We start from the raw sequence: 25,659 nt of genomic DNA on the forward strand, positions 1-25,659 counted from the left end.
CCCCCCCACAAATCTAGTACAAATAAGTTGTAGGATTTCTTTTAAGAAAGGTATCCAGGCCCTTCTCGAACTTCTTGAATGAATCCGCCATCACAACATTGTGTGGCGGAGGGCTCCATAGTTTTACTGCTCTTACAAAAAGGCCCCATTCCCGTGTCCAGGTTGCTCCCATGAAAATTGGGCAAAAACATATTGGAAAGCACATGGACACCCACCCATGTTTGCCCTGCTCGGCACCAGTTCTAGGTCAGCAATGTCCTTCAGGTGCCCAGAATTGTACACAATATTCCATGTGTGGTCTGGCTAGTGATCTGTGAGATCTATGTCTCTATTGCTGCATCCTACTGTATCATTTGATTTGCCTTGGCAGCAGCTGTCTGGCACTGGCTATTAAAGTTGCATCTATTGTTCAAGTCTTTCTTTGTGGCAGCTTTACCCAGTATGTACCATTAATAATGACCATCTGTTTCCTCTCACTAAGGTCGCATGCACACGGGTGGATTTGCATTGCGGAGTGGGCGTCCGCCTACTGATTCTGCAGCAAATGCCGTCCATAGCAGGCTATGAAAGTGATTCTTCATGCAGACGAGCGGATTCTGCGCGGACGGCTTCCATTGAAGTCAAATCTCTACTGTGCGTGTCCAATGGCGAGCCGTGCGAACCATCCACAGTAAAGAGAAGAGAAAAAGAAAGCAGGTACACGTGTTGGATTCCACTGCGGGGGTTCCGTATGCAGAATCTGACCTACCCGTGTGCATGAGGTCTAACCCAGTTTTTAGCTCATTTACACATACTTTTTCCTAATCCTAGCATCCTCATTTTATGTACCATCTTCTCATATGGTACAGTAATTAAACGCCTTGGAAAAGCCGAGATACACCGCATCAGCAGTCCAGTTTGGGACTTGCCTCCAGAGGTGGGACTTTAACAGCTAAGCCCCCATGCAAAATCCCTAACAGGGTCCCAAACTGTAATGTTTTATTTATAGTACTGGTCTCTTCATTTGGGGAAAAGAGACCCTATAGGCCCAGGTGTAACAGCACCTAGCACAGTTTTTCCTTAAATGGGGAAAATTGGCTTTTGCCTCATTGTTGTTTTTTTTCCTTCCTCTGGATCAACATCGGAGGTAATAGGCTGAACTAAATGGACTTGTTTTTTTTCGGCCTTACATACTATGTTGCTATGTTATGTCCCTGTTTACCTCCTCTTAGAAGCTGATCAGGTTGGTTTGACAGGGGCGATCTGGGAGTTATACAGATATTTTCCTTGAGGTCCTCCAGGAAGGCATCTCCTTCAAACATATCACCCACAATAGCAGTAAGACTTGCCGGCCTGTAGTTTCTGGGTTCACTTTTCGACCCCTTTTTCAAGTATTGACACCACCATGGCTATGTGCCAACCCAGTGGAACTGACTCTGTCGCTATATAGTACTTAAGTAATGTGATAGGCAGGCCATTTTTTCTTACATTTAATTCCTTTAGAACCCGGGGGGGTTTATGCAATCGGGACCCGGTAATTTCTCTATTTTAGTATTTTTTTAACCCTTAACACCACAGGGCATGGGGGGTTTACATGAAGCGGCTGATAACTGCCTATGTGGCGAGTCTTCATAGACTGCCTGTCAAAATGTGATATAATGTAATACTATATTACTTTATACTGTATGAATGATCAAACGATCGCAGGTTCAAGTACTCTATGGGGACTAAAACAAAATGTAAAAAGAAGTAAAAAAAGATCTTTAAATTATAGGAAAAAAACTTTCACATAATAATAAAAAATAAATTAAAAGCATATTTGTATCGCTGCATCCATAATAGTCAGATCTGTCAAAGTAACACAATATTTACCCAGTGAACGTCGGCAGGAAAAAAAACTCTACAAAATTGTGTGCTTTTGGTCACGATGTGTCCCAGAAAAAGTTTTAGAAAAAGCGATCAAACAGTCACATGAACTCCAAAATGATACCAATAGAAACTATAGGATGCCCCGTAATAAATGAGCGCCATACAACTAGATCAATGAGAAAATAAAAAAAGTTATGGCAGTCAGAAATTTTTTTTTCCCCCCCAAAGATATTTTATTTATTAAAAGTAGTGGAGTGAAATAACCCAACTCTATAAATTTGGAATCGTAGTAATCATCCCGACCCACAGAATAAAGCTACAATTTTTGCCACAATATGTACACCGTAGAAACAAGACCTGGTTGGTGGAATTACACTTTTTTGCATTTCACTCCAGTTAGAAATTTTTTAAGTTTTACAGTACATTATATGGCAGCATTGAAAAATACAACTCGTCCTGCAAAAAACAAGCCCTCACGTAGCTCTGTAAACAGAAAAATAAAAAAGTTATGTTTTTTTTAATTTGATGAAGAAAAAAATGAAAATTAAAAAGGGGCCGTGTCATTAAGGGGTTAATGTAACTATTACGGGGTTAGTAGGCCATTGGAGTATATAAGCTAATAGACAAAGCTTCTAAACTCCAACTAAATAGTGAGACACTTCAGAGCATCCATATAAAAGACTCCAAAGAAATTCTGTGTAATTCTGCTGTTCGGCGCGGTTCGCAATAAATCATGGTGGCTCTCCATCGCCAGATGACAGTTGTCTCCTCATTTGCATACTAGCTATGACATAAGAACCTAACTGTAGAGGTAGGTGGGCTCGTTACGCTTGGAGAACATTAGAAGTGACCGCTTTTTCAGTTTTACCTCTTGAATTGTTCCATATGTAGAATTTCAGCTCCATCAGCATCTCCGTCATGTTCTCCACCTTGCTGTGTAAATATGCGTTCTCGGTCTGCAGGTCCCGGAGGATTTCATGCAGTTGAAAGCAGATGCTGCATCTCCAAAGCACGAGGACCGCGCAAAACACAAGCCAGCTCGGCATGTCGCAGATCTCTTGTCGGCGGTGTAAGCTTATCAGTACTTCTTGTCACTCTTCCCACTCGGCTTAACCTGCAATTCTCCACCTCGATTCGGTAAGAGGACGAAAGTTAATTAAAAGTCTACTAGGGAACAACTTGCTCCCCTCGCCAACTGGAGTGATAACCGCACGAAGCCGCCTCAGTATTGGCAGCAGTTTCACTGAACTGAGAACTGATAACGGACATTGATTCGGTCGTCTACAAGGACACCGATAATTGGACAGAGGATGTTAACTCTTGAAACTCTTCCGCTGGCCGGTTTTACACAGGCCTGGGGGTCTTTTATTGTGAAGCTCTGCAGACTGACGTTCAACCTCCTATTATTGACGTGTTGCTGTTTTGGTGCCAATTGTCATGACCAATTCATGCCAAAACACTGCACACTGTAATTGTTTTAGTTAATTTCATTCCATGACGGGAATGGAAAATTACCGCAATTTTCTTCTGTCAGATCATGTAATTTAAATAGTGTTCTAAAGTATTTGCCCCCTGATATTTTTTTCTTTTTTTGTTGCATTATAATCTGGGCTTGAAATGCTTTTAGCTTTTTTATTTTTGTCATTTTTGGGGGGGATGGGGGGTTGAGTGAAGCAGTGGGGGACCATCCGCTGGTTTGTTCAGTCCCTTTGTGAATGCAATGGAGGTCGTGAATATGACAAAAAGGACAAAATATTCTAAAAAGCAAAATGAAAACACAAAAACAATACAAATATAAATAATCCAAATTAGAAAAAAAAGAAGCATGGAGTCACTCCTAATACTGAGGCGGCACCACACTATTTAAATTGTGTATCCAAAATGCTTCTCTCCTCAATAGGAGGCGCCTGATACCACCACCCCATATGGGATGTATCAATTTTTCATTACCAAGAATACACAATGAGGACACTGATCTGTTAGGATGTTCAACAAATGTCTGGACGCTTTGGACATACGGCGATTGGATGATGACATTCTATCACTCCAATGTTCTAAAAAAGGTATCCTTAGCTTTCTAGAATATAAGGAAGATGGAATAATATCCTTGCAGCGCCACCTATTGGATGGCAGCATTCCTTCAAATCAATACTTGACCCTTTATACAGATCTGCAGAACAATGATTGGGAATTGAAAACTAAGCCGGAATCCATACACAGACAGCTGTTTCAGGGTTTTTGCCCCTCATCGGTGTGCAGTAGTATCCTGGCTTGGCTAGTGAGAGTTCTGGGATGTGGATCGGGAGGGGTAACATCTCTCCTTAGGGAGAGCACCAAGAAGGTGAGCCATGCATGCTCCTCTGGGTAATATGCAAATAAGGAAGATAGCATTCATGCTCCTCTGAGTAATAGACAAACACCCCATGAAAATCTTCCCGCAAGCAACACGTTCCAAGGTATATAGAACGGACTGAGTACTACAAATAATGTAAGTGTTGATGGTAAAATTACAACTATTATCTGAATTATGGAATTGATTTGAGGGTTCATGTTCTGCAGGGTAAACCCCCCAAATTTAAAAAAATCCTTTACGATGTAACCAAGTGTTTCTAGCAGATTTTGTGGACATAAAAAAAACTTGAGATAAAATATTGGAAATCTCGGAGCCTTTCTATATACAAATTTGCAACCATTCTGCAAAATACTGTGAAGTTATCATCATCATCAAACAAAACACTATATTTTTGAATTGATTGCACTGAGGACTATAATCAATGACACAAAAGACATAAATTGATATAATTACTCCCTGAACGTCAATACTTTGTGGAGGGGCCACTTTTTACTGCAGCTACAAGTCTCTCGGAGTTTCTATTTGCTTAGCACATCTACACACTGGGCTTTTTTCCTATTCTTCCAGGCAAAAGGACTTCTTCAGGTTAGAAGGTTGAGTTTCAGCAGTCTGAGGTCTGGGCTTTCAACAGGCAATCACAAAACATTTCCGTGTTTCCCCTTAGACCCCTGCAGTTGTCAGGATTCGAACCTGTGACCTCCTGCACCCCAAGTGGCAGCATGCTGGATAGCTACCCTGATTCCTAGTCTTGTGTTCCTTGTTTCCTGTTCCATGTCCTGGCTCCGTGTTTCCCTGTGTAGTCCACCCCATGTCTTGTTCCTTCCCCAATTAGTACCCTATATAAACTTGGCCCTGTTTTGTGCTTATTGTGCCTTGGGCCTCTAACTAGGCTATCCTCCCGCATACCTACTCCTCTACAACTGATCATCCATTACGTTACCAGACCCCCGATTTTCCTCCCGACTTCGCTACTGCTTAAACCCTTTGTACTGCACCAACATCTCGTGTACCAGACCCCGGCTTTTCCTCTTGACTTTGCTACCACTTAAGCCCTTTGTGCTGCATCTCGTGTACCTGAACTGGCTGCCTAGTTTTCCGCCAGCGGCGGTTATAACAAAGTGCATCTGGTCCTGCACCAGATCGTAACAGAAGAAACACACCCACAAAATAGAGTATGTTGCAGTCTCAATAAGGAAACAAGTCGTGGAATTACAAGATGTTGTGTCCGTTTGAATCCTGACTGTGCATTTATCTTCTTTGACTCTGATGGTTTTAGTTCCCTCCTGGCCGGAGTTCAGTGTTGGTCAATTTCAGTTCAGTCTCCTTCTGTTGTGGAGTGAGGACATCACTGGATGGGGTTTCCATGGTTCTCTCAGCGGTCCTCTCAGTTACGTTCAGAGATTCTTTACTGATATTTATCCTTGGAGGCTTTGGTTTATTCTTATGTTGTTTTTTTTTCTTTGTCATTTGCTAGGGTTAGTGATTGGCACAGGCACACGGTTGAATGTGTCCTTATCAGGACGGGCCATCCACTAGTAGGTAGAGGCTGTCACCCTCTAGTTCTTCTTAGGAAAAGTTTCCCTCATTTGTTTATTTTTCTTTGTACTTTAAGGACTTCCTGGCAGTGTGGTGTGAACACTGCCACAGACTTTATATTTTGGTTTGCTGTTAGTGCACGCACAAAGCGGACGTGTCACAAGAGTTCTGTGCCATGTATCAGGCAAGGGTTTCTGCCTTAGAAAAAGAGCTAGGTACGGTACAGCAAGAAGTTTGTGAGCCATACAATTCAGATGCCGATGTCTGCATGCTGTTACCATCAAAATTTGGTGGGGATCGCCTCCATTAACCAATGACCAAAAAAAGGTGATGTTTATTATTAACCTGCTGGAAGGTGAAGCGCTTGCTTGGGCCTCACCTTATGTGGAAAATGGCAGCACCCTTCTAGATAACCTCTGCATTTTTACTGTGGCTACGAATCAAGTGTTCCACGACCCCAACAGCCATACAACGGGCTGAAGGAAGATTGCATAATCTCTAACAGGGTCAGTGTTTGGTCACTAAATATATGGTAGAATTTCGTCATTGGGCCAATGACACCGTGTGGAACTCCAACGCGCAGCTGAATTTTTTCTGAAGAGGATTTTTGGAAGGGGCTAAACACCCAACCAAGGGCAGACTCTTTACCTGAACCAATGCAGATCAACACCATCTGTAAACCCCTCTACATGGCAGAGAAAGAAAGGCGCTGCTGAGAATATATGCCTGTATTGCGTGGGGATCTGATTATTATGCTATAAAGTGTCCTAATCAGTTCCAGAGGACCATTGCTCTCACACATGCTAAGACCATAAATAACTCTGCCGTCCATCCATCACCCAAGAAGACAAGGAGAGGCATCCCCCATCCCTTCATTTTATTATCCCTATCAAGATAATTATGGGGAGCTGCAAAATCTTAGGCACTGCTATGTTAGATTCAGGGGCAGAAGCAAACTTCATGGACTGCCAATTTGCTGTTGATATTGATATTGCAACCAGAGCTAAAACTGAACCCATTGACATGTAAACGGTGGACAGATCCTCTCTGGTTTCTGGGCCTGTCACTCAGGAGACAAGTAAACTGGAAATTCATCATGAGATGATCAGTTTTCATCTTATATCCTCTCTGAAATTTCCAGTGATCCTAGGAATTCCTTGGTTCTCTACTCACAATCCGGCCATCAACTGGGAATCAAGAACTATCACCTTCCCCTCAGAACATTTTAAGGTGAATTGCTGATCCAAGTTACTCACGTTCAGTCAGGGGCAAGACCCCAAGAGTATTCCTCTAGAAAACAAGAAGTTGCCACCACAATACCAGCCATTCAACAATGTCTGGAGCAAAAAGAACGCCAATGAATTGCCCCCTCATCGACCATATGACTGTCCCATTGAGCAGCTTCCTGGATCATTTATTTCATTTGAGCGTATCTGCAACATTTCAGAACTAGAGTTAAAAGTCCTTCGGGAATATTTAGATGAAAATCTAAAAAAGGGTGTCATCCGGCTCTCTTCCTCCCCAGCTGGAGCACGCAGATTCTTCGCTGAAAAGAAAGATGCTGCTCTTCGACCATGTATTGACTTTCGGGAACTAAATAAAATTACTATCAAGAATCACTACCCTCCTCCCTTAATTCCAGAACTGTTGGATAGACTCCGTGCAGCCGGTGTTTACTAAATTGGATCTCAGAGGGGCATATGATCTGGTACGGAACCAACCCAGGGATGAATGGAAGACTGCATTCAGAACAAGATACAGACACTTTGAATATCTAGTCTTACCATTTGGGCTTTGTAACACTCCACCTTTCAACATTTTATTAACGATGTTTCTCGAGATCTATTTGATCAATTTGTGGCGGCCTACCTCGATGACATCCTTATTTTATCAGACAACTTGGAAGAACATCGTAACCACGTCCGATTGGTCTTGGAGTGACTCCGAAAGAACCACCTTTATACCAAACTAGAGAAATGTGAATTTGAACAAACGCGGATGCAGTTTCTGGGGTATATCATCTCTCAAAATGGTCTGAGTATGGACCCTAACAAGGTTAAGGCTGTTGTAAATTGGTCTGTTCCCAAGAACGTAAAAGATGTTCAACACTTTGCTCGTTTTGCTAATTTTTACAGGAAATTCCTAAAGGACTTTTCCAAAAACATCCTGCCCATCACCGCTCTCACAAAGAAAACACAAGCGATTTCATGGTTCCTGGACTCACAGGATGCCTTTTGAAAGATTAATGACCCTCTGTACATTGGTACACCGATACTGGTCCACCCAAATCCAGAATTGCCCTTCGTCGTCGAAGTTGATGCTTCTGATTCGGCAGTGGGTGCGATCCTGTCACAACGAGTCTGAGAAAAAATGCAGCTGCATCCATGTGCATTTCTATCATATATCTTATAGCCTGCTAAAAAAAACACGACATTGGGAATAAGGAACTTCTAGCCATCAAGGTAGCTTTTTCTGAATGGACACACCTTCTGGAGGGAGCTCATCAACTGATAAGTGTTCTCACAGATCATAGGAATCTAGAGTTTGAAAGGTATGAAAGTGACCCTTTCCTCAAGCAACCTTCCAAAGAAGTACAGCTTCCTTATAAAAAGGGGTTCAGGATGCACAAGAACAGAATATACTTCCAGACATGGGTCGACTCGAAGTCCTAAGACAGATCCATGACTCCAAACTTACTGGCCACTCTGGGATCATAAACACCCTGGAGCTCCTGCTCCGGTTCTCCTGTTGGCCAAATTGCAGGACTGATGTAAGGGAGTATGTCAACTCATGTGATACGTGTGCATGGAACAAGATACCTTGAGCTCATCCTCTGAGTCTACTACAACAACTTCTGGTCCATCTAGACCTTGGGGATCCATATGTATGGACTTTATTGTAGATCTCCCTCCTTCAAAAAAGATGACCACTATTCTTGGGGTGGTAGACAAGCTTACGAAGATGGCCCATTTCATCCCCACCAAGGGGATCCCAAGAGATGAGTATACAGCAGAACTGATATCAAAGAGATAGACTTTCCCAGGAAGAAATCTGCCACCTCCTCCATTAGTGAATGTCCAAAAAGAATATATTGTGGACAAGATCCTTGACTCTAGATTTTGCAGGGGGAGACTGCAGTACTTGGTACAGTGCCAAGGGTAAGGGCCAGAAGACAATTGCTGGGAACCAGCCTGCTATGTCCAAAGCCCTAGGCTCCCACCATAGGTACCCAGGAAAGCCAGCCCCTTGGACGTCCAGAGGCCATCCTGGAAGAAGGGAGCTACTGTCAGGATTTGTACCTGTGACCTACTGCACCCCAAGCGTCAGATCTCCAAACTGAGCTATTCAGCATGCTGGATAGCGCCCCTGATTCCTAGTCTTGTGTTCCTCATTCCTGGTTTCCTGTTCCATTTCCTGGCTCCGTGTTTCCTTGTGTAGTCCACTCCATGTCTTGTTCCTTCCCCAATTAGTGCCCTATATAAACTTGGCCCTGCCACTCCCTCCTTACGTGTTTACTGTGCCTCTAACAATGCTATCCTCCCGCATACCTGCTCCTCTATAACTGATCATCTATCTCATGTACCAGACCCCAGCTTTTCCTCCTGACTTCACTACTGCTTAAACCCTTTGTACTGCACCGACATCTCATGTACCAGACCCAGCTGCTTCCTTAACCCCATTTTCCGCCAGCAGTGGTTACAACAAAGTGACTCCAGTCCTGCATCTGATCAAGACACCAGTGTAGATTTAGTAATATTTCTAGGGTCCTTCTCCTCCTGAAAGGTGCACCTCTATCCCGGTATTACACGTCTGTTAGACTGAATGTTTTCCTGAAAATCTTCTTTGTATTTACTGCTGTCCATTTTTCCTTCACTGCTATCTAGTTTTCCACCTGCACAGCATGATGCCACCACCAGGTGTCACTGTGGGAACGGTATTCTTGGGGTGATGGAAAGTGTTGGGTTTGCACCTTATATTGCACTTCCCATGATGGCCAAAAAGTTCAGTTTTAGTCACATCTAAGCAGAGATTCTTCTTCCATGTGTTAGGGAATCTTTCACATGCCATTTGACGAACTTCAAATGTGTTTTCTTATTATTTTTTAGGCAATGGCTTTTTTCTGGTTGCTCTTCTATGAACAAATACTTTCATCTCTTCTGCATAGTGTATGGCTAATAGTGCCCTATATACAGATCCTTCCATCTTCTCTGTATAGTGTACGGCTTATAGTGCTTTATATACAGATCCTGCCATCTTCTCTGTATAGTGTACGGCTTATAGTGCTTTATATACAGATCCTGCCATCTTCTCTGTATAGTGTACGGCTTATAGTGCTTTATATACAGATCCTGCCATCTTCTCTGTATAGTGTACGGCTTATAGTGCTTTATATACAGATCCTGCCATCTTCTCTGTATAGTGTATGGCGTATAGTGCCCTATATACAGCTCCTTCCATCTTTTCTGTATAGTGTACGGCTTATAGTACTTTATATACAGATCCTTCCATCTCCTCTGTATACGAGGAGCTGCTGATAAGTCCTTGGCTTTAACCACAAAAAATTGACGTAGAACAATGAAATTTCACAGTTTTTCTACATAGTCCCCTCGGATATCAATGCAACCTCTTCAACCCATCCAGAAAGAATTCCTTTGGTTGGATGACAAAACAGGTGCTGCAACTGCATCAAAAATGGAGTAAAATTTGATTTCCTTGAAGGGTTTCTTCAAATTAGAAAACAGATGACAGTCCAAGGGTGCCCGAGCAGGTGAATATGAAGGATGGTCCAACACCTTGAGGTCCAGGTCAGATAGTTTGCTCTGGATGAAGGTGCTTTGTGGGACGAGGCATTGTCATGTAAGAACATGAAACCTTGGGTCAACTTTCTGTGCCTTTTAGCCTTCAATTAATCCAGAAGTGTTATGTAATACACAGCTGATAGTAGACCTCTATGCAAGGTTGTCCACAAGCAGTATCCCATAAGACATAAGCCATCACATTAGACAACAACTTCTGCAACTTCTTTGGAAATTGAGAACCACTGTGTCTCCAATCTTTTGAGTGCTCTTTTGACTCATGATCCTTCCATCTCCTCTGCATAGTGTACAGCATATAGCATCCGACATAAGGAACGTTCCGTCTCCTCTGTATAATGTACAGCTCGTAGCCTCAGATATACGGATCCTTTGATCTCCTCTGTATAGTGTACGGCTTAAGACATCCCATATACACATCCTTCTGTCTCCTCTGTATAGTGTACGGCTAATAGCGCCCTACACACGGAATGTTCCGTCTCCTCTGTATAATGTACAGCTTGTAGCGTCCTATATACAGATCCTTCTGTCTCCTCTGCATAGTGTATGGCTTATAGCATCCTATATACAGATCCTTCCATCTCCTCTGCATAGTGTATGGCTTATAGCATCCTATATATGTAATCTTCCATTTCTTCTGTAAAGTGTTCAGTTTATAGCGTCCTATATACATATCCTTCCATCTCCGATGTGGATCTTTGGCGCACCCTCAGAGTTATCGTTGGTGTCTCTGCTGTTCCTTGCCCGCTCTGTGGGTTTTCCTTCTCGTCAGTTTCGTAGTTGTGCCGTAGTCTTTCCATCTTAGTGTAATGGATTGAGTGGAGTCCCGGGAGAGGTTCCTCATCTATACTTCCCCATAACTTTGTCTCTGACCTTCCTGGAGAGCTGCTTGCTGCAGCCCGAGGCCTTCTAGAGCTGGAGTACTTATACTGACATTATATAACAGATTATGTGACACTTCGAATGATAATTTCTGAAGTTAATTGGTTGAATCAGCGCTTTATTTAGGCGTTTCATTGTAAAAGAAGTGAATACATAGAAATGGGGCGAATACATATATACTCTCAACTTGTCAGTTGGGTGTTTCATTCGACTGTAATAATTTGAACTATTTTATCAGCTCCATTACATAAAGCCAAAATTAAAATCAATTTTAATTCCAGGTTGTGATGCAACAAAATGTGAAAACACCCAGGAGGCCAAATAGTCCTGCAAGGCACTGTGAAGTATATATCAATAATGTAAAATGAAGAGACATTATAATTAGTGGTATTGCAAACAGTAATAATGCCTCCTCTGGTCCCCTACACATAGTAATAACATTCATACTCCCTGTCGTGCCTCTTGGTGGGCAGCTTGCCCCCCTCTCTAGATGGCCCGGGAGCAGTGAGCTCAGAGCTGACCTGAGGCGCACCTCTCTTCTAGACTGCCTTCACATTGGCGAGAAAATTGCGTGAGATTCATGTTTTGAAGGAGGTCATAGACACGAGCGATGTTTCCCTGCTTGACACCGTGATGTGATGCAGGAAACACATGCTGTAATTCATCTCCCTGTGTGCACTTGCATCACAGTGCCCATTGTTTTCAATGGGATCGGCGGCAGCATTACGAGGTCTCCCATTGAAAGCAATAGGAGAAACTCTGTGATCCGCCTGCCGTGGCGGAGGATCCCTACATAAATATCCCCCACTAAATATCACCTGCCGAACACAGGAGGAAGTGCTGAGTGGCTAAAAAGATTAAAATCGACAGGCGTAGATGGGAATTAGGTGATGTGATAAACAGACAGCTTTTTCTTATATTTAGGGACTCTATTTTACTGCAGGGTTGGTGCATTGCCAACGTGGTTCCAATGTACAAAAAAAGAGTCAAGAAGAGAGCCTGGTAACTACAGGCCGGCAAGTCTCACTTCAATAATTGGAAAAATATTCTCCAGTGGGTTCTGAGAGATGCCATTCCTGGAATACTTCAAGGAGAACAATGGAATAACTCATCAGCAAGGGGTTCATGAGGGGGCAATCATGTCAGACCAACTTGATCAGCTTCTACGATGAAGTAAGCTTTAGGCTGGACCGGGGAGAGTCTATTGATCTTGTATATCTGGACTTCTCTAAAGCATTTGACACTGTGCCGCATAATAGGCTGATATATAAAATGAGACAGCCCGGATTGGGTGAAAACGTGTGTATCTGGGTAAAGAACTGGCTCAGAGATAGAAAGCAGAGGGTGGTAATAAATAGCTCATACTCTGATTGGACCACAGTCACTAGTGGGGGGCCACAGGGCTCAGTATTAGGCCCCATTATGTTCAATATATTTATCAATGACCTGATAGAGGGGCTGCACAGTAAAATATCAGTATTTGCAAATGATATGAAATTATACAAGTTAATGAATACAACGGAGGACAATGTGCAGCTACAAACGGACCTAGATAAGCCGGGGGCTTGGGGAGAAAAATGGCAAATGAAGTTCAATGTTGATAAATGTAAGGTTCTGCACATGGGCAGAAGAAACGGATGTCACCAATATACACTAAATGGGGTACTAATAGGGAAAAGCAATATGGAAAAAGACCTGGGGGTACTAGTGGACTGTAGACTACTAGACTAAACTGGAGTAATCAATGCCATTCAGCTGCTGCAAAAGCTAATAGAGTCTTGGGGTGCATTAAAAGAGGTATAGGGGCGAGGGACGAGCACATTTTCCTCCCACTATATAAGGCACTTGTCAGGCCTCACATGGAATACTGCGTACAGTTCTGGTCACCGATGCTCAGGAAAGATGTTACAGTGCTTGAGGGGGTTCAAAGAAGGGGAACTAAACTAATACATGGAATGACGGGACTGGAATACCCAGAGAGGCACCAAAACTGGGATTATTCACCCTGGAAAAAAGACGGCTAAGGGGCGACCAAATAACTCTGTATAAATACATGAGGGGACAATACAAGGATCTCTCCCATGATCTGTTTATACCCAGGACTGCGACGGTAACAAGAGGGCATCCGCTACGTCTAGAAGAAAGCAGGTTTCATTGCCAACACAGAAGAGGGTTCTATACTGTAAGAGCAGTGAGCCTGTGGAACTCTCTGCCTGAGGACGTGGTGATGGCAAAATCCATAGAGGAGTTTAAGAGGGACTAGACATCTTTTTATTGCGCTACAACATTGCAGGATATGGACATTAGATAACCAGAAAGGTTGTTGATCCGGGGATCTTCTGACTGCCGGACTTGTAGTCAGGTAGGAAGTTTTCAAATGTTGATCCAGAGATTATTCTAACTGCTATTATGGAGTCGGGAAGGAATTTTCCCCCCAAAATGGGGTAAATTGGCTCCTGCCTCTGTTTTTTTTTAACCTTCCTCTGGATCAACAAGGGGGGGTGGAAACAGGCTGAACTAGATGGACATTTGTGGTTTTTTTTAGCCTGGCATACTACGTTTCATCCCTGAAGTGATGCGAAGCTGTTTTGACATAAAAATGCCTCACATCCGCAAGGAATTCACATGGTGGGGAGTGTAATAAGGAACCATGATTCATGCCCCCATATCGCACTCGCCCATGTGAAGCCAGCCTTGCTGAGCTCTCTTGGGCGCTCCATAGTCCGGCCCAACATGCTTTTCTTGGATTGCACATCCAACCCAATAGAGCCTTCTATAATTTTGCCCTCTAGTGGCCACTTTGCTAACTGCTCTGCTACAAAATATCTAGATTATTCTCAGGAAGCTCTTTCTTCTTAATAAAGTTTTGCAGCTGAACCCTTTTTTTTCTTGCTTATTTGATAAGTAATAACGTATGTTACACGCAGTGAAGGTATAGCCGTACCTTTCCATCAACTGCAATGTAAAAAAGTACATATTCTCAAACTTATTTTTTTGTTGGACAGAAAACTCCGGTACGCTGCACTTTTCTATCCAGCAAAAAACGTACACAAATGTAAGGGAGGTCAAACGCACGCACTACCAATCAGAGAGCGGTCCCACAGCGTTGTTCATTACATTGTGGGGCTCCACCCGGGGTGTCGGCACAGCTGCCAAAAACAGAGTTGTGGAGGAACCCGGATGGAGACGAATCAACCCATTCACTGCCATTCATGAAACAAGCGCCACTTTGAGGTCCGCTGGACGCGGGTTCTGCCCGCTGCTGTCATGTTTGGAGTAGATGCTTCCGTTCAATATTTTAAGGGTCCAGTCACATCGCGGTGCAGGTTTTGTGCAAGAGTCTTGGGCGCAATTTGTATACAACGGCACATGGACGTTTGAGACCCGTGGGTAGTGAGACGATGCAAGTCCAATTGCGGTCTGTGATTCATGGCAGACTTTTTCACGTGAGCCATTACTCTACATGAAAAAATGCCCTTCTGAATGGTGGTATTGGTTATAGTGGGGCCACGTCCGTGAAATACGCGGCACACAGGCTGAAAACTGCGAAGAGTAGAAACCCTTGTCAACCCGACCTTAAGATGAATTGTTCAGTTTGTGATGGAGCCCCCAGACCGCGTCCCACAGCGTAGCGACAAATACTGGACCGCCGCCTTAGGCCAATTTCACACAGGTGAACCTTGCCGCCAACGCGCCATGTCCCCGTAGGTGTGAGGTGTTTGATGCAATGTGAGGCCGCGCCCAAAGACAGGACGTGCCACAATTTTTTCCCCATTGCGGAGCAATGCAGGGGAAAGAAAAAGAAAAAACCGCTCGTGTGTACGACGCCATTCAAAGTAGGGTTTATATTTGTGATTCTTGGTCATGTAAAACCGGCCTTAGGCGAACCTCATGCGGATGAGTGCGACATCGCGCCCGCCAAGTGCAGCGTCCCCGTGGACGCGAGGCGGTTTATATGCCAAAGGATTGTGGAGTCTCTCCCATTGTTTTCAATTGAGGAACCCTCACATGGCACTGCAAGCAGCCGGGGCGATGAATAACGGAAGAGGTGCTGCAAGCAGCCGGCAGGCGGGGCGATGAATAACGGAAGAGGTGCTGCAAGCAGCCGGCAGGTGGGGCGATGAATAACGGAAGAGGTGCTGCAAGCAGCCGGCAGGTGGGGCGATGAATAACGGAAGAGGTGCTGCAAGCAGCCGGCAGGCGGGGCGATGAATAACGGAAGAGGTGCTGCAAGCAGCCGGCAGGCAGGGCGATGAATAACGGAAGAGGTGCTGCAAGCAGCCGGCAGGCGGGCGATGAATAACGGAAGAGGTGCTGCAAGCAGCCGGCAGGCGGGGCGATGAATAACGGAAGAGGTGCTGCAAGCAGCCGGCAGGCGGGGCGATGAATAACGGAAGAGGCGCTGCAAGCAGCCGGCAGGCGGGGCGATGAATAACGGAAGAGGCGATGCAAGCAGCCGGCAGGCGGGGCGATGAATAACGGAAGAGGTGCTGCAAGCAGCCGGCAGGCGGGGCGATGAATCACGGAAGAGGTGATGCAAGCAGCCGGCAGGCGGGGCGATGACTAACGGAAGAGGTGCTGCAAGCAGCCGGCAGGCGGGGCGATGAATAACGGAAGAGGTGCTGCAAGCAGGCGGCAGGCGGGGCGATGAATAACGGAAGAGGTGCTGCAAGCAGGCGGCAGGCGGGGCGATGAATAACGGAAGAGGTGCTGCAAGCAGGCGGCAGGCGGGGCGATGAATAACGGAAGAGGTGCTGCAAGCAGCCGGCAGGCGGGCGATGAATAACGGAAGAGGTGCTGCAAGCAGCCGGCAGGCGGGCGATGAATAACGGAAGAGGTGCTGCAAGCAGCCGGCAGGCGGGGCGATGATGCCGGCGCCACCGAACAACGGAAGAGGTGATGCAAGCGCACAAAACAGGACGAGCCGCAATTAGTTCCCCGCATCTCATGGCGGTGCAGGAAAACATCGCTCAGGTGTCCGACCGCAGTCAGAGCGGGGCTCAGAGTCGGCCGGCTGCCAACGCAGAAATGTCGCACAATATTCTGGCCCGTGTGAAGCCGCCCCCCAGTCAGGGGGGGGGGGGGGGGGGGGGCGCCGGGAGGAGGCGTCCTTCTGCCTGAGACTTTATTATTCTTTTAAAAGAACTAAAAAGGTAAAATAGACAAAATAAGTCGACAAAAGAGGAAAAAGAGGAATGAAAAGGAGGAAAAAGTCAAACAATTATTATTATTATTTTAGCGGTTTTTGGGGGAGATAAGCCAGACTTCCAGCGCAGTTCGCCGTGATCGCGGTCGGACGGCTTCGGTCCGTTTTGGTCGCGGTGCGTCGAGCAAAACGGGTAAATATTTGTTTTAGTAAACCGTCTTCGCTGAGCGCTGCCGGCGGACATCCTGCGCCGTACCCCAGTGACGGATAACCACATCCGCCTGGGACGTCTCTGCGCCGTCCGCACTGGTGGCTACATACCCCCTCAGCGCCCCGCTACCTGCCGGACCGCGCTCCACACAGACACTTCTCACTCAGTTCGGGTTTTCCTGTCTGACATTTTTGGATACATTGTAAAGACTAAATAAATAGAAGCGGTCCGCATGGCGGCGCCCTGAACCCTCCTGCCGGGCAGCCCCTTCTAGCCACCCGCGGCAGCCGCCTGTCTAGCCCGGCTTCTCGGACGGTGAGTGCTGACAGTCCGGCTCTCGGTAGCGCTGCCGCCCCGTTGCTAAGTTACCACATTAAGATGGCGCCCGTTTCTGGACAGCGTGTGACGTCATCACGTCAGACCGGAAATAAGACCTGGCCCCGCCCCTCCACTTCCTTTCCTTCCCTCGCTCGGCGCTGAGAGGTAACGTGTTATGGCGGCTGCTGGGAAACCGGGGAAAAGTGGCTGAATTGTTGGGGTTGGGGCCGGCAGGGAGGCCCGGGGGTCGCGCTGTGAGGTCCGTGTGATGACCGGCGGGAGCTGAGGGAGACGGTGGCGGGAGAGCAGGAGGGCGTGCAGGCCGCGGCCTCCGGGTGATGCGGGGACAGGCCGGGTTGTCTCTGTCGGTTCGCCTCCCTCGGGGCTCTTCCTCAGTGTCATCGCGGCTCCCGTGTGACAGAAGAGCCCCAGTCATATTGCCCGCCCGGACACAGCCCGAGCCCCCATGTCTGCCGTGTAACTCAATCTATTAAAGGGGTTCTGTCATTGGGCGGGGGATCAGTACTTATTCCTCCCCCGTCAGTCTCCTTACAAGATCTCCTCCCCGATCTTCTCCCGCTCCTCCAGTCCCCCCGGGTCACTTCACCTCCAGCCGCCCGGATCCTCTTCTTCCGGTGATGTAGCGTACGTTCTCGGCGGTCGGTGTACCCGGTCACTAGTGACGTTGCGCTCCCCGCCCAGCAGGGAAGGCCACATCGGGCTATTGCTGCGCCTGCATGTGCGCCGCCTGACTGTGTTCATATACTATTGCTGTGGGACGTCACGCATGCGCAGTCGTGGCAATAGCCTGGCACAGGATTGGGCACTCCCTGCTGGCAATGACCGCTACGCCACTAGTGACCGGGCACACCAACCTGCAGGAAGGAGACGGCTGAGAATGTACACTAGGTCACAGGAAGCAGAGGATCCGGGCGACTGGAGGGGAGGTGAGCCGGGAGACTGCAGGGGAGGGGAGTCGGGAGGAGAAGGGGTAAGAAGACGGCCTGGGGAGGAATAGATGAGGATTGAATATTTTGTCTGACAGAGCCCCTTTAAGCCCCGCCTCCTGCTGAGTCTGATTGGCTGCTGGCCTTGGCTTCGTAGCATGCAACATACAAGTTATGTACTATTCTAGCAATCGAATGATCGACAGGGACTACAGAAGTCAATAGTTTAATTTATAGTAAATAGTTCACACTGTAGCGCCAGATTTGCTATTTTTCTTTTGTTCGCCTCCCAAAAAAACGTAATAAAAAGCGATCCAAGAGCCGACTCTACCCCACAATGGTCCCAATATAAACTACAAGCCCTCCCCGAGCTCCGCCGCCGGGGCAGTAATGATGTTCGGGGTCTTTAAACGTGTCGTTGTGCAAAAGTAATAAAAGAGAAACGATAATCTCTCTAAACTCAGTAATGGTGCCACTCAGAGGAGGGATCGGGTTACCGCAGCTCAGCGGCTTCTGGGTGTACGGCCGCTCAGAGGAGGGATCGGGTTACCGCAGCTCAGCGGCTTCTGGGTGTACGGCCGATCAGAGGAGGGATCGGGTTACCGCAGCTCAGCGGCTTCTGGGTGTACGGCCGCTCAGAGGAGGGATCGGGTTACCGCAGCTCAGCGGCTTCTGGGTGTACGGCCGCTCAGAGGAGGGATCGGGTTACCGCAGCTCAGCGGCTTCTGGGTGTACGGCCGCTCAGAGGAGGGATCGGGTTACCGCAGCTCAGCGGCTTCTGGGTGTACGGCCGCTCAGAGGAGGGATCGGGTTACCGCAGCTCAGCGGCTTCTGGGTGTACGGCCGATCAGAGGAGGGATCGGGTTACCGCAGCTCAGCGGCTTCTGGGTGTACGGCCGCTCAGAGGAGGGATCGGGTTACCGCAGCTCAGCGGCTTCTGGGTGTACGGCCGCTCAGAGGAGGGATCGGGTTACCGCAGCTCAGCGGCTTCTGGGTGTACGGCCGATCAGAGGAGGGATCGGGTTACCGCAGCTCAGCGGCTTCTGGGTGTACGGCCGCTCAGAGGAGGGATCGGGTTACCGCAGCTCAGCGGCTTCTGGGTGTACGGCCGCTCAGAGGAGGGATCGGGTTACCGCAGCTCAGCGGCTTCTGGGTGTACGGCCGCTCAGAGGAGGGATCGGGTTACCGCAGCTCAGCGGCTTCTGGGTGTACGGCCGCTCAGAGGAGGGATCGGGTTACCGCAGCTCAGCGGCTTCTGGGTGTACGGCCGATCAGAGGAGGGATCGGGTTACCGCAGCTCAGCGGCTTCTGGGTGTACGGCCGATCAGAGGAGGGATCGGGTTACCGCAGCTCAGCGGCTTCTGGGTGTACGGCCGATCAGAGGAGGGATCGGGTTACCGCAGCTCAGCGGCTTCTGGGTGTACGGCCGATCAGAGGAGGGATCGGGTTACCGCAGCTCAGCGGCTTCTGGGTGTACGGCCGATCAGAGGAGGGATCGGGTTACCGCAGCTCAGCGGCTTCTGGGTGTACGGCCGATCAGAGGAGGGATCGGGTTACCGCAGCTCAGCGGCTTCTGGGTGTACGGCCGATCAGAGGAGGGATCGGGTTACCGCAGCTCAGCGGCTTCTGGGTGTACGGCCGATCAGAGGAGGGATCGGGTTACCGCAGCTCAGCGGCTTCTGGGTGTACGGCCGATCAGAGGAGGGATCGGGTTACCGCAGCTCAGCGGCTTCTGGGTGTACGGCCGATCAGAGGAGGGATCGGGTTACCGCAGCTCAGCGGCTTCTGGGTGTACGGCCGATCAGAGGAGGGATCGGGTTACCGCAGCTCAGCGGCTTCTGGGTGTACGGCCACTCAGAGGAGGGATCGGGTTACCGCAGCTCAGCGGCTTCTGGGTGTACGGCCGATCAGAGGAGGGATCGGGTTACCGCAGCTCAGCGGCTTCTGGGTGTACGGCCGATCAGAGGAGGGATCGGGTTACCGCAGCTCAGCGGCTTCTGGGTGTACGGCCCAACGGGACTGCTGTGGCTGATCAGGCTGCAGCGGCACCGTCAGCACTCCTGGCATCTGTGCTCATATCCTGGATGCCAGGAGTCTGGGGTGGTGCCGACGCAGCGGTCAGATGGCCTCCGCTAGACCCTACAGCCGGACCGGGGCTGTGGGAGCCGCTCAGATGCGCTTGAGGACCAGAACTTTGTTGCTATCCACTTTTTAGAACGAAGTGTGATTGTTCTCAGCAAGAGAAGCCGCGTAATCTTATAGACGAGACCTTCTAATGGCTACAGACATCCATGATGTAATAGCAGAGCTTTGTTTTCTTTCTAGAGCTGTAGCGGGGCCTTCTGCTCACCCATCCCCCACTTGTCACGGTTTCATGTGCGTGTAATATTCCGGCTCGTTATGTTTTCGCCGCCGATACTGACGCTTTAAGCTCTTGTTTTCCAGGTGCTCCACCATGTCGGCTCACTTACAGTGGATGATCGTCAGGAACTGCTCTAGTTTCTTGATCAAGAGAAACAAGCAAACCTACAGCACTGTAAGTATGGCCGATGAGGGGCGGCCGCGGTTAGGGGGTCCAAGACGTGCCGGTAACGTTGCTGCGAGTTACTTGCTGGTGGTTATTACAAGTGCGGCGCCAATGTCCCTCGCTGAGAGGCGCCGACCGCTTGTTACGGTCTTCTGTCTGTACGACACTCCAATGCTGCACATGGCTGCTGATGGAGGGGCATGTGACCAGACCTGTCAGTCAGCGACCACCATGAAGTAACCCCTCGCTGCGCACACACTAGTTCCCATGCCGTCTGCCCTGTTCAGGTTATTATTCCTTACCCCCGGGGTCACTCCTGCTCCATATGTGGTGGCTGAGATCGGGGAACTCAAATTTTGGCTGTAAACCCTTTGGCTGTTCTGGTCAGCACTGACCGCAGCATTTAAATGGCCTGACAGGAGGCTCCCTGCGTTTCCCTAACGGCCCATCGTGACAAGATCGTGGGGTGCCGTTCTGTACCCTGGCCGCACGGGCCTTCTGAAGGCTGCTAGGCCTGCTATTGGTTTCTTCCTATTAGGAAGAGGGGACATTTACTGTTTGAAGTATATAATGCAGCAATTGAATAAAACGATCGCAAGTTCAGGTCCCCTGTGGGGCGGAAACGGTCAAAGGGAAAATCGTCGTTTTTTTTTTTTTAATAATTACAAAGCCTTAGACCCGACTATTCCCACTTTTTTTTTGCAAATCTTTTTATTAAAAGAATATAACAGTTGTGTTGTATAAACTGTAGCAGGTAAAGGGTTAATCAGAGCAGTACAAAGTGCAGCATGCGGGTCCATATCTGATGTGCCTTAAATGGCACCAAATGACAAACTGAGAGGTATGGAGGTCAGAAGATGGCAGCTAAGTGTATTTTTCGGTAGCATTGTATACATTAGGCGTTGCCGCAGTCCTTCTGGCCCACAACTCCCTAAAATCTGCAGTTTAAATGTGTTGGCAGCTTAGTGTCTAGCCCTTTATGAGGCCGATGCTCATCTTCTTGTCTTGTACAGGAGCCCAACAATCTGAAGGCCAGGAACTCATTTCGTTACAATGGACTCATCCACAGGAAAACAGTCGGCGTTGAGCCCGCTGCTGATGGAAAGGGGATTATTGTTGTCCTGAAGAAGCGTGCCGGTGAGTTACTGCCAGGGTGGTGGAAGCGTGTGACGCTCATTGATCCCTCTGACTGCGTTTGTGACAGTAGTGTTCAGTAATGACTGTAATATGGCACATATAGACCGCTATGCGTCTGCGCGGTCTGCAGTTGCCCATGACGAGGCACAGGTGTTTGTTTCCATATGAATCCAGAAGACAAATATGTAGCATGATGAGTGCATAACATTGTGGTAAAGTCCTCCAGGAGAGAATATTGAGCTTCCACTTCTTGAATAGTGACCATTTGATGGCTTAAAGCATATACTGCGATACTTAGGTATTGCAATATATGGTATTTCTGCTGGCATTCTATTAGGACGGGTGACAGGCCTATCCTAATAGGCAGAAACACATGGCAGCCCTGGGGCGTTCAGAAGCTCCTGATTGCCATGGCAACCAAACTGCACCTCGCGGTTTCATTGTGGGCAATTAAATACCACTGTCTGTATTGACAGTGGCATTTAAAGCGTTAACAGCCATGATCAGTGTGAGCATTGATCTCGGATGTTGCTGGTGGGTATCGGCTTGTCAGAAACATCCGGCACCTGCCTTGTTTGAAGCGGCATTGGGTTCCATACAAACCCAGACCTTGAAAGACTGGACAAAAGCGTTGAGGTTAAACATCCCGGAGTTGCCGCCGTTCGCTGTGTGCGTTCTGCCTCATTTTGTACACTTATGAAAGTAAATCTACCTTAGAGATCTTGAAACGAGGTAAACTATTTTTTTTTCCTTTTCAGGTCAGCGAAAACCAGTTACTTCATATGAAAAAATCACCATCAACAAGAACTCGCGGGCCACCCTCAGCAGTGTGCGCCATATCATCCGCAACAATAAGTACAGGAAAGACCTCCGTATGGTGAGTGCAGAACTCCGCTGATTGCTGAACTCTTGTCTGGCTTTCACACAGGCTGGACAAACATTTATGTTCCTTCCCAAGTGCTGCTTCATGTCCAGCGATCGATCGCTCATGAATCGCATTTCTTATGGGGACCTAAAACCGGTTTGTTAGCAGCGCAGCTCCGGTAAAGAGTTTGTGCAACGGTCGGCCTTCGCCTATCTGATTTTGATGGCTGATGTCGACGTGCATGGGGTTCGTATGGAGCGGACCTGGCAGCTGATCTTGCTCCATACATGGCGGCTGTTGGCTAGCTGTCACCTGGGAGATAATCACAGCTGTTAATCATTTAGATTCCATTTAAAATGAAAGCTCCCAAGCAGCCCCCTGCAATGAGATTGTGAGGTGATGGCAACCTGGGGCCTTGTTTGACTGTGACATGGCTTAATATAATGCCTGCAGTACAAATGCTCTCAAATTCTAATTCCCCATGGGGACTAGAAAAAGTAAAATTTTTGTTCTACTAAAAAGGAACTTTTTAAATACCCCCTTTTTCGACTAATTAAAGCAATCCACCGGGCTTGGAGAAGCAAAGACGGCTGCACCATCTTTGTTCACTGTCATCTGCACGCTGTTAGTATGCATCAGTGATCTAAGACGCTACGCCTGCTGTGATTAACCAGTGCTGGCCTGTCAGAGCAGCATGCAGAGTCTGACTACCAATGCATTCTATGCAGTGTACATCAGGTAGTCAGAGAAGCGGTTCGGCCATCTTGGTTTCTCTAGGCTCAGAGGGTCTTTTTAAAGCAAAAAAGGTGATGTTTGCCCATCTGTAAAACTATAGGCTTAGAATAATGCATTCTATTTACCATATGGTGAGCGCTATCAGAAAAAATGCAATAGAATTTTTCAATCACTCCGTCTCTGTGCTAACTTAAAGGGATAGTCCAGGCTTTAGCAGAACATATCATCTGGATAGGTTATCAGTAGTTGATGGATGAGGGTCCGGCCATCAGCTGATGGTTCAGCCTGATGTCAGTACATCGGGCCAGACATCATCATCAGTGCTTCAGAAGAGGAAGGTGGAACGCCGGCTTCACTCCCATTGAAACCAACGGGAGAACTGCACTGCTCTTATACTTCCTGCTCAGGAGAGGACGTGGCGTACTGACCATGAGAGGAGCAGGAAGTAGAGGATGTGGCGTCCTGAGCATGAGAAGAGCAGGAAGTGTAAGGGCAGCTGAATGCTTCCATTCATTTCAATGGGAGTGAAGCCAGCCCTCCACCGGTGACTGCCGGCCCGCTACACAGACAGAGGATCGTGTATTAATGCCTGGATTTACCCCTTTAAGAAAAGGCGATCAAAAAGCTATTTACCCCAGAATGGTACCAATGGTACCAATAGCAACTACAGGTTGTCCCACAAAAAGATCTTCACACAGGCCCATCAAAGGAAAAATAAAGTTATGACAGTCAGATTGCTGCAAAGTAATTGTTTTTTAAAGATGCTATCCCCCCCCCCCCCCTCCCAAAAAAAAGAAAGAAAACGAAGCAGTATCTCAGCGATCCTATTGATCCAGAGAATAAAGACATAATAATGTCATTTTTGCTGCGCTGTGAACACCATAAAGACCTCCAAAAATGTGCACAATATTTTTACATTTCACCTCACTTAGAAATGTTAGAAAGTTTTTAACTATATTAAATGGTGTTACTGAAAAATACAACTTGTGCCGCAAAAAAGGCCTCGTGTGGCTGATGATGAAAGTAATTTTTTTGAAAACAGGGAGGAGAAAACACAAAATGAAGGGGAAACCGAAACTAATATGGCCGTGTCCTGAAGGGGTTAATGTAGTTTGTGCATAAGGAATAGTTAGACCACAATCATGGTGACTGGAGATGTTAGAAACATGCGAATCAGATTTTATCCATCCTGGCGGCGCATAACTTTATATTAAGCTTCTGTATAATATTTGCGCGTCTGTTCTGTAACCCGCTCTGTGGTTCTTCATAGGCTGCACTCCGTCGTGCCAGTGCCATCCTGAGGAGCCAGAAACCAGTGGTGGTGAAGAAGAAGCGTACCCGGGTTACCAAGACTGCATAAAGTATCAGCCGACTGTTTAATAAAGTAACTGAACGTACAACGGCCTCCATCTTACTATATCTTCCTGTTGAACCTTCACGTTTAGGGTGTTTAGAGTCACACATAACATGTGAATCCGTCTTTATGCCGGTTATGCCATTAAGGCTAGTCCAATCTCAGGAATCCTATTTCAGTGTTTGATATTGCAAAGCGATGCACTCGCCCAAAAGATACTGATTTCCAAAATGCTCCATTCTCCAGATGTTGATTCCTCTGGTTTACTCCTTGGCCGCCTCTTCTATGGAGAGAGATAGCAGAGCACAGCGGTGGCCGAGCCGAAAGCTTATTCTCCTGAGATCCCGGCCACCACATTTCGATGAGGGGTCTACACTCGCCGGCTCCCCTCCTATTTTTTTTTCCATAGAAAAGGTGGTCTGTTTCCCTGTGAACAACCAGAGGAATCAGTGGAGCATTTGGAAGTGACCCTCTTATGGGTGAGTGCATTGTTCTGTGATTGTGAAAGAGGTGCCCCGATATGAGAATACCCCGTAACACCACAGGATGTTGGTCTATGTCCTGGGCGCATGGTGCTTGACGCAGCACAGCATAAACTTGCGTCCTGTGGATGACACGGGCTCACAAGTGACCCTCGTCCTCCTGCAGCGGTGGGCAGCTGTGACTGACAGCCAATTCTCACTGTGATCAATGTAGATCACAGCATGTAAAGGGTTCACAGAGCGAGCTTCCTCAGATGTCATCAGCCCTCTATGTAATCACGGAAGGCCGATGGGCTGCCATGGCCTGCGATCGCTGTTGTAATCGATGATCTTTGCAGTGCATTATCATAGCTTTTCTGGTTCAAGTCCCCTACAGGGACATAAATGTAAAAAAACCCAAACCTAGTAGCACCCCATGAAATGAACACGTATTTGGTATCGTTCATAATGACGTGCAAAAATTTGTACACTCTGTATTTAGCCTGCATGGTAGAAACTGAAGGG

General features: G+C 47.4%; 2 protein-coding genes across 2 annotated transcripts in view; one reads left to right on the plus strand and one right to left on the minus strand.

Moving 5' to 3' along the window:
• The window catches only part of LOC136631802 (membrane-spanning 4-domains subfamily A member 4A-like), a 452,683-nt gene that overhangs the window by 126,952 nt on the left and 300,072 nt on the right, over positions 1-25,659 (minus strand). The window lies entirely within an intron of this gene.
• On the plus strand, positions 17,185-24,719 carry RPL28 (ribosomal protein L28). Its single transcript, XM_066606169.1, has 5 exons — positions 17,185-17,273; positions 20,501-20,591; positions 21,596-21,719; positions 22,478-22,596; positions 24,590-24,719. Exons 2-5 carry the CDS (start codon positions 20,511-20,513, stop codon positions 24,677-24,679), a joined length of 414 nt encoding a protein of 137 aa, XP_066462266.1. The 5' UTR covers positions 17,185-17,273; positions 20,501-20,510; the 3' UTR covers positions 24,680-24,719.

This window comes from Eleutherodactylus coqui, chromosome 6, assembly GCF_035609145.1.
Source record: "Eleutherodactylus coqui strain aEleCoq1 chromosome 6, aEleCoq1.hap1, whole genome shotgun sequence".
Taxonomy (NCBI): Eukaryota; Metazoa; Chordata; class Amphibia; order Anura; family Eleutherodactylidae; genus Eleutherodactylus; species Eleutherodactylus coqui.

Coding starts and splice junctions, on each gene's coding strand:
- RPL28 (XM_066606169.1), top strand. CDS start 20,511: ATGTCGGCTCACTTACAGTGGATGATCGTCAGGAACTGCTCTAGTTTC. Junction 20,592..21,595: donor ACAAGCAAACCTACAGCACT/GTAAGTATGGCC, acceptor TGTCTTGTACAG/GAGCCCAACAATCTGAAGGC. Junction 22,597..24,589: donor ACAGGAAAGACCTCCGTATG/GTGAGTGCAGAA, acceptor GGTTCTTCATAG/GCTGCACTCCGTCGTGCCAG.